We start from the raw sequence: 9,280 nt of genomic DNA, 5'->3' as shown, positions 1-9,280 counted from the left end.
CGTGAGTCTGCCTGCCTTCCTGCCTGCCTGCCTGCCTGTACTGTGAATTACATTGCATTGCAGTACTGTGAATCACATTGCATTGCTGTACTCTACTGTGAATTACATTGCATTGTTGTACTGTACTCTATTGTGAATTACATTGCATTGCTCTACTGTACTATGAATTACATTGCATTTATGTACTGTGAATTGCATTGCTGTACTGTACTCTATTGTGAATTGCATTGCATTACTGTACTGTACTCTATTGTGAATCACATTGCATTGCTGTACTGTACTGTGAATCACATTGCATTGCTGTACTGTGCTGTACTGTGAATTACGTTGCATTACTGTACTGTGAATTGCATTGCTGTACTGTACTGTGAATTACATTGCATTACTGTACTGTGCTGTACTGTGCATTACGTTGCATTACTGTACTGTGAATTACAATGCATTGCTGTACTGTGAATTGCATTGCTGTGCTGTACTGTGAATTACATTGCATTGCTGTACTGTGAATTGCATTGCTGTACTGTACTGTGAATTACATTGCATTGCTGTACTGTACTGTGCTGTACTGTGAATTGCATTGCATTGCTGTGCTGTACAGGACCGTCCCCTCTTGTGTATTCTGTGCTCACCCACCCCCCTCTGCTCCTGGTTCCCTCCCCAGCTCCAGGCTCATTTAATCCCAGGTTTGAACCTCAACGCTCTGGGTCTCTTCCCCCCCTCCTCCAGCTCAGCCATACCTCCGCCTCCGCCAGGGAACTCTGCTGTCGCTGCCCCCTACGGCTCATTCGGGGTAAGCACACTTTCCGTTCACATTCCCAGGCAGGATCGAAGCAATGCAGCCCAGGGATCGCTCTATAACAGTGCATATACTCTCTCTGACCATGTCACTGATTATGCGATCAGCTGTTAGATATTACAAATATCAAAGCACTTATCCAGGTCCGTCTTCAGTGTGTACTGTCGAGGAAGACAGTCCTATACCACAGGAAGAAGCTCTCTGTTTTGATGCACAGTGTTGTTCTAACCCACCCTCCAGCAGACCCCAGAGCAGGAGACAGTTCACGTGTTCATCCCTGCCCAGGCTGTGGGGGCCATCATCGGGAAGCAGGGCCAGCACATCAAACAGCTGTCCCGCTTCGCAGGGGCCTCCATCAAGGTGTGTCTATCTGTCTGTCCGTCTGTCTCTCTGTGTCTATCTATCGGAATGTTCATTTCTTTATATTGTTCATTTATTTTTTATATTTTAATTTCCATTACTGTGTGAAAATAGGAATAGCGAGGGGCAGGATGTCAAATCACAGATTTGCTTTTATACAGTTACTTTGTGTTTGTTTGGTTTTTTTTGGTTTTTTACTTGCCTGTAACTGTAATTCGCACCTGTATTTACTGGCTGCTCCCTTGTAGATCGCCCCCCCTGAGGCTCCAGACTCCAAGATGAGGATGGTGATTATTTCTGGACCCCCGGAGGCTCAGTTCAAGGTACTGATCCGCTTCCCAGTTTTATTGCTTCTCTTTCCTCGTTTGGTTCCTCCAGAAAAAAGGCATCTGTTAGTTTTATAAGAAATGCAATTAAAGCTCTATTAATGAAGCACTATAAAGTTTTTTTCCCCAGTTTTTAAACCTCTGTGTGTGTGTCTCTCTCTCTCTCTTTGTTTGACTGTCTCTCTGCCTGTCTGTCTTCACTGTCTGTCTCTGTCCATCTGTCTCTCTGCCTGTCTGTCTCTGTCTGTCTCTCTCTCTCTCTCTCTCTCTGTCTGTGTGCCTCACTGTCTCGCTGTTTTTCTGCCTGTCCGGTTGACAGGCACAGGGCCGGCTCTACGGGAAGCTGAAGGAGGAGAATTTCTTCGGCCCCAAAGAGGAGGTGAAGCTGGAGACGCACATCAAGGTGGCAGCCTCTGCCGCTGGGAGGGTCATCGGCAAGGGGGGCAAGACGGTGAGAGGAGGCACACGGAGACCCCTGCATGGGCTGCAGTGTAGCAAGCTGAGCGGTCTAGTGGACTCACTTCCCCAGTCACCCGTAACGCCCAGCCTGTGGCAGGGTCCTGGTTTGAAGTACCCTGGAGTAATTTACAGGAGCTGTTAGAACCAAAATGAAGTGGCATTTCCTTATAAAAGTGTCCCATAGTAAAAGCATTTGAATTCATGATAACAGACCTGGCAGTAGACAGTCACTCTGCTGGTGTAGCTGACAGCAGTAATGCATTATCGCTCTAACCCCCCAGGTGAATGAGCTCCAGAACCTCACCGCTGCGGAGGTGGTGGTCCCGAGAGAGCAGACCCCCGATGAGAACGAGCAGGTCATCGTCAAGATCATCGGACACTTCTATGCCAGTCAGGTACACTTATACAGCTGAGGGGGGAACGCAGAGCTACTCCTTCAGAAGCAGTGTCTTGTAACCTAGTTCCAGGAGCCCTAGTCTGAGGCAGCGTTGCTGAATCAAACCCCAAATCTCCCCTGGAGCGCCCTGCAGAGGCCTGAAACCTAGCCTCCTGAAACGTGCGTGCGTGTGTCTATAGAATGAGTTTTGTAAGTTCTGGATTAAATACTGGTTATTTTTGTATTGTTCTGTGTGATTTTTATTATTTGAGTTTGAGTTGTATTCTTTTCCCACAGTGCCTTGTCAGTGTTGTGGTGTGAGAATTGAGGAAGGCTGTATAAAATCTATTTGATAGATCGATTTTAATTCATCTTTTTCTCCTAGCTGGCTCAACGCAAGATCAGAGACATCCTGACACTGGTGAAGCAGCAGCAGAGAGGAGGGTCCTACCAGCAGCACCAGCACTCCCAGCAACAGCCAGAGGACGAGGAGGCAGTCTCCCAGTCCCTACCTCCTCTGCAACAGCACGAGCAGGAGCAGCAGCCCGGGCGGAGAAAGTGAGGCGAGCAGAGACAGAACCCCAAGACCACGAGAGAGAAAAACAAAGAACAGAAGGAAGAAAAAGACGAAACCCTGCGAAAAAGAGAAAATCCAAAATGAGTAAATAGAGAATGACAGATTAAAAAACAAAAAGAAAGAAAACAGAGACCAGATGCAAGGCCAAAAAGGATGACTGGAAATGATTTTTAATTTTTTTTTTTTTTTTTTCAAAAACAATTACAAAATTTTAAAAAATTAAAAACCGCACACCCTAATAAAAGTTGTTGATTACAGTAAACTCATAGCAAAGTGTGATAAAGCATAGAGAGGTATGGGAAAGCCTAAATTTAGTGCAGCAAAGGGGATACAGGGATACAGGGGACACAGGGCAATTGACAGCTTTTGCCGAACACAAAGTCTGTATTTAAATATAAACACAAGCAATGTATTTGCTATTGCCTGTGATATGGATTTAAATATTCTGTCTGAATATTTGTATGTTTTTAAATAGGTATTTTGAAATATTCAGGTTTTATTATTCATATTTTCAATTAGTATTCTTATTGTTCAGCTCAAACTGAAATAAATAAAAAGTATAAGTCCTGATTTTGGGTTTTTTTTTTTTTTTTTTTTTTTTTTGTAATTCTGTTAGGACCGCACGCGGTTTATTGAAAACTTTATTGAAATACATTTTCAAAGGAAACATGACTTTGATGTTTGAAAAAAAGCTCTCAATTAGGAAAAAAACTCTGAGGGAGGAATATATATATATATATATTCAATTCATATATATAATTGCATATATAACCCCCCTTTCTATAGCATTTGTAAGAAGTAAATAAAATGAGTTTCATTTCCAGTCATTCTTTTATTCGAAGAGGTGTTTTTGAAGAATGTATATGAGAGATGTAACTATTACAGCATGAGGAAAGCGAGAAAGGGATTGACAGAACAGGGACTGCACGCACAGCACAGTCAGACGCGCGCTCTCTCTCCCCCCCAGCCAAGGGCGGGGTGACGTCATTGCAATGCCGCGCCCCTGGTCACATGACGTGAGGCAAGCAAGTGTGCAAGACAGGAGGCGGCAATTTACAGTTAACATTGCCAACAACCAAACTGCCCACAAGGTTGTAAATATATTATTATTAAAAAAATACTAATGCGCTGAAATAACCTTCATTAAAACAAAAAGCAGATAAAAAGAGAGAGTTACCAGTATTGAACTCACCAGACGATGCCCCCTGGCGGTGTGAGAGAGAATGACTCCTGGCTTGCAGGCGCGGATCTGAAGTGGGCAAACTGCGTATCGTGTAGAACGCGCGTTGTGTTGGTGGGAGAGCAGTAAAGCACTGTAGCTTTTAAAACTAGCACAGCACTGTTAAAAAAAACATAATAATAACCAATGAAGGAACCAGACAAAGAGCCAACTATTCTAAACGAGCTTTTAGGATTGATTGGACCTCCGCCCCAGAACTGTCTGTGACTCAGTGTTTTAGCATCAGAACTGTCTGTGACTGTGTTCTAGCATCGGAACTGTCCGTGTCTCAGTGTTCTAGCATCAGAACTGTCTGTGTCTCTGTGTTCTAGCATCGGAACTGTCTGTGACCCAGTGTTCCATCATCAGAACTGTCTGTGTCTCCGTGTTCTAGCATCAGAACTGTCTGTGTCTCAGTGTTCTAGCCTCAGAACTGTCTGTGTCTGTGTTCTATCATCAGAACTGTCTGTGTCTCCGTGTTCTAGCATCAGAACTGTCTGTGTCTCAGTGTTCTAGCCTCAGAACTGTCTGTGTTCTATCATCAGAACTGTCTGTGTCTCAGTGTTCTAGCATCAGAACTGTCTGTGTCTCAGTGTTCTAGCATCAGTATGCCCGGCTGTTTCTATCGCGCTATCTGAAGAAGGCGAAAGCCTTTTTATTTTTTAAAAGTGTAATGTATAAAAGCTGTGGCAAGCATTTTATTTGGAAGACTATAGGAAAACAGCCCAGCTAATGTATCGCCAGCAATTTAAACAGCATTGGAACAGTTATACAGAACCTCCTCCGAGAGCGAGTTTGCCCACTTCAGAAAAATCAATACTTCATTTTTATTTATTATTTCATTAAAAATGTACTGACGTTTTTATAAGTGCTTTAAACGCCTAACGCGTCCCCTGTTCTTTTAAACAAAAAGAGAGAGAGAGAGAGAGAGCGCACACGGGTTCAACATCCCAAACCGAGCGGGACAGTGTGCGTCGCTCAGCGGGGCGGGTTTCGGGAGAAGGAGAGAAAGAAAAGGGAAATCCTACCTCAAGATGTAGCACCTCAGTGTGTTCCTTACATCGCTTAGTTTAGTTTAGTTTAGTTTTTTTTTTTTTTTTTTTGCTTGCTGGTATTTTATATAAAGCTAATAGTCTTGAATATTTTATTTTTTTAAATATGACGAGAGAGCGAGAGAGATAGATTTTTTTTTTAAAGTTGGGATGAGCTTAGCCTACGTGCTGGGAAAATCAAATATACTGTTAATGGCGTTTATATAAAAAGGCGAGGAGCTTTCTTCTGGTTGTTTTTTGTTTAATTATCGAAACTCGCTTTTTCGAGCTTGTGGAGGAATAATATTTTTCGTTTTGTTTTTTAAATAGAGGCCGTTCTTGTCCGGGGGGTGTGGCTGCCTTGTCACGGATGGAAGACATTTAAAAATGCATCCCTCCATTAAGACACATTGTAGCTTCTAGTACAGTCTTCGGAGCGGATACAATCCGAGGTGGGCTCGCTGTAGCATCGGTTCAAGTCCCTTCAGACGCGGCGTGTTCGCTTTCCTGTCGGTGGATCTATTTTAGAACGCATGGATATCTTTTATCGAACCCCACAGAGTTCACACCAACTGTTCTAAACCAAAAACCTCAAATTCCATTTTACAAAAAAATGCTGACTCAGTGGGAAGACGTTTCAACGTGCATTTTGCAAATCGTGTACAGAACAAGTGAAATACACGACTGCGTGGCGTGTGTGTGGGACTAGATACAGATAACCCTATATGAAATAAACCGTTTCACACGACTGTGACGCGGACAGCCAGACCCCCAGTGACGTTTTGTAAAGAAAAAGAAAAATAGACCAAAAAAAAAAATAAATACAAAATTGCCTCGGTTTAGGTCATTCTTTCTTTAACTGAGAAAATAAATAGAAACAAATAAACGAACATGTAAAACAGCGCATACAAGACAGACGATGCAACCTGTACAGAACGCGCAAAAGGACAAGCTCGGCAAATTACTTCTTTTACAATTTTTAGATGACGTTAAATAAAAAGAAAAAGAAAATAAAAAAAAGCACCTCCATCCACACACGCCCTCCTCCGATCGACCGGTCCGGGAACAGTCGCTGCTCGACCCCGCCGTCGGGAAAGCCCGGCAGCTTTGAATGGCGTGCTTTATTAGCAGCAGGTAAAGTCTATGGTTTGTGTTTCCTTTGCATTTTGTTTTAAGAGAAGGGTTACCTTTCATTCTGTGGGGTTTGATGCTATGTAATGCTGGGGTCATAGACAGGCAGGCAGGTGTGTGTGTGTGTGTGTGTGTGTGTTTTTGTTTTATTTTGTTTTTTATTTTTGTGCCCCTTACAGTGCTACAGTCACACACCTTGTAGAAACGTACAGAAGTGCCACACGCGCTGCTTTGTGTGCAAACGAAGCTGTTTTCACTGCACGGTTTAAATGCTGGGTTCACCTCACGCACCACCTGCAGTGTCGGCCTTGTAGCGGCAGCTGTAACAGATCACTTTTAGAATTTCCTACGCTTTGTTTTTATTTCGTTTGTGCTATAAATGCAATGCTGTGGGAAAAGATTACTACCTTGACGATAATAACTTTAATACTATTGAAAACGAGCAAAATAGAATATACTGCAGAACACTAACCCTAACTGCTATAGCCTGCACTGCTACCAACAATACATGTTCGTTACAGACTTCATGACATGCATTTGAATGAGTTATCCAATTACTCACCAGAACTCTAGAACACTGCTCTGTAGCCATCTATCTATAGATATGATTTTCACGCATCTTGTTTTTTTTTTTACTAGACGTTCTATTTCCGACCACACGTTCTAATTTCGATTAGAGCTTCTAGTTCTGCTAGACGTTCTAATTCCGACTACACGTTCTACGTGTGATAGTCTGAAGCGCACAAACTGAGTAGAATGTGAAGTAACGGTAAACCTGAATTAGTGACCGGTCTGTAACCCAGACAAACACAGAATATTAGGATTCCCTCTCTTTTTAAATTCACAGGGCTCTGTATAAAATCACTCGTACAACGGCACACACAACGACTTATTCAGACTTCGTCATTTCCCTTTCTTTAACGTTTAGTTTGTGTTTTATATATATATATATATATATATATATATATATAATGTGTTTGTTGAACAGCAAGCGGTATTCGGACATTACATCTGGTTAAGAATTGTTTCATCATCAACCAAAATCGCACAAAACAATCAAAGAAAAATATCAATTCAAAACATTTTAATTACAAAGAGTCGTAACTCGAGGGGTGAGTGTGTCTGTGTGAGGGGGCCCCTTTACCTTCGAGGGAGTGGAGAGAGGCATTTTAAAAGGGGGGGGGGGCTGGTCAACACATACCTGCTATTGCCATTATAAAACTAATAACCTGAACTGGTCCAAGTAAGGATTTGTTAATCCTATTTGGGGGCGGGGGGGTCCAGAAGACCATTTATTGCTAAATTCTAACGTATTGGAGGACTTGCAAACACTAACCCTCTCCCTCTCTCTCACTCCCTCTCCACTCTCCCTCTCCCCCTCTCCCTCTCCCTCTCCCTCTCCCTCTCTCTCTCTCTCTCCCCCTCTCTCTCCCCCTCTCTCTCTCCTCCCCCTCTCTCTCTCTCTCCTCCCTCTCTCCCACTCCTCTCTCCTCTCTCCCTCTCCCCGGAGAAAGCTCTCCCACCCCTCTTTCGAGAGAGGAGAGGGGGGGAGAGAGAGCGATGAGGGGGGGGAGAGAGTGAGAGTGAGGGGGGGGAGAGAGTGAGAGTGAGCTCTCACTCTCCACTGGAGCTCTCTCAGGGGAGAGTCAGGGAGGGGGGGCGCTCTCACTTCCCCCTCTCTCTCACCTCCCCCTCTCTCTCCCCCCTCTCTCGCTCTCACTCCCCCCTCTCGTGTCTCTCGCTTCCCAAAAACAAGAGTTCTTTTTATTTCCGTGCAAAGAAATATAAAGGCACGTTTATTCGGGATTTCCTTACTCCGAAAGTTTATTTTAAAATAAAATAACTCCCCCCCCGCCCCCCCCCCTCGGTATTTTCCTTAAAAAATGTTTTTTAGTGGTAGATTTGGACCAATTATTATTATAATATATTATTATTATATTTATATTATAATAATTTATTATTATTACGTTTGTTGGACATAAGCAAAAAAACCCTATTCGATTTTTTGGGATTTTAGAATTGTCAATGTAGCAGTGTTGATTTTAACTAAAATGTAGACATCGTGTATTTAACAAGCATAAATTGTACGTTAAAATGGTATTTTAATATGTCTTGGCCTTTATATATATATATATATATATAGTATATATATCTTATATAATATATATATATATATATATATATGTATGTATGTATGTATTTATGTATTAGAGATGTGCCATCGCCGTTTCAAAGCACACCAGCGGCGCATATATACGGCTCAGTACGTTGCGCTGATCAGCCCAGAAGGAATGAAAAGGCCCGGACATGTGCATTGATCTGGCCCTCTGTAATTGGCCTGTGTGTTTCTCTGGGGGGTGTATTAATCGCTGCGAATCCGTTTTCAAATCTGCCTGGTTTTATCGAGCTCGTGTTTCATCTCTCAACACGTGAATGAATTACATTGATGGTGTCCGTATAGACTTGCACTCAAGGAAAGCAAGGGCTAAGAGCCGCTCGCAGGGGTGGAAATGAGACACCTGTTTCATATAACAGGGTCACTGTGATTTTAATAATTCATCTACGCTGTGGCTGGCTCGCAGTAAAACCAGGAATGAGTGAAGCTGCGGTGCAATAGGACTCTTATAACCGTCCCTGTGTCTCATATGAAGGGCCTCGCTTGTACTAGTTGTGTTAATCACATGCATGCTTTCTGGTAATCCTGATAAACCACAAATTGCTACTTCACAAACAAAAAAACAAAAAAACGAGCAGTTCTTGTTGTTTTTTTATTTTTCTTATTTGCTTTACAAATGAATTAGCATTTTTTTGAGTGGGGTCCTCGAGACAGCAGGATATATGATCGTTCATCACTGGTTGGAATAGATGATGTCGTCACGGTTAAATCTTTGGGGGGGTTTTGTTGTTATTTTTTTCCAGAACAAACACAACACAGCTGCAAGGTACTTCTGCAAACCTTTGAAAAATCATTCATGAATTAATTAATACAACTACCTCAACACTTT

The 9,280-nt window shown here is 42.7% G+C and overlaps 1 protein-coding gene across 2 annotated transcripts in view; it reads left to right on the top strand.

The window, feature by feature from the left end:
- The window catches only part of LOC121301880 (insulin-like growth factor 2 mRNA-binding protein 1), a 50,313-nt gene extending 43,275 nt beyond the window's left edge, over positions 1–7,038 (top strand). Inside the window, exons 9-15 of one of the 2 annotated variants that reach the window (XM_041231567.1) lie at position 1; positions 662–790; positions 1,040–1,156; positions 1,405–1,479; positions 1,802–1,933; positions 2,223–2,336; positions 2,703–7,038. The exon at position 1 is cut by the window's left edge and continues 135 nt beyond it. In XM_041231567.1, the coding sequence (XP_041087501.1) occupies position 1; positions 662–790; positions 1,040–1,156; positions 1,405–1,479; positions 1,802–1,933; positions 2,223–2,336; positions 2,703–2,879 (745 nt within the window). In that variant the 3' untranslated portion in view covers positions 2,880–7,038. Of the gene's footprint in view, positions 2–661; positions 791–1,036; positions 1,157–1,404; positions 1,480–1,801; positions 1,934–2,222; positions 2,337–2,702 lie in introns of both variants that reach the window. The other variant, XM_041231566.1, reaches the window with a different exon arrangement.
- Positions 7,039–9,280: the final 2,242 nt, after the last annotated feature.

The sequence above is a fragment of the Polyodon spathula genome, chromosome 28, assembly GCF_017654505.1.
Source record: "Polyodon spathula isolate WHYD16114869_AA chromosome 28, ASM1765450v1, whole genome shotgun sequence".
In the NCBI taxonomy this organism is placed as follows: Eukaryota; Metazoa; Chordata; class Actinopteri; order Acipenseriformes; family Polyodontidae; genus Polyodon; species Polyodon spathula.
This window is presented reverse-complemented; position numbering and strand designations above follow the sequence as displayed.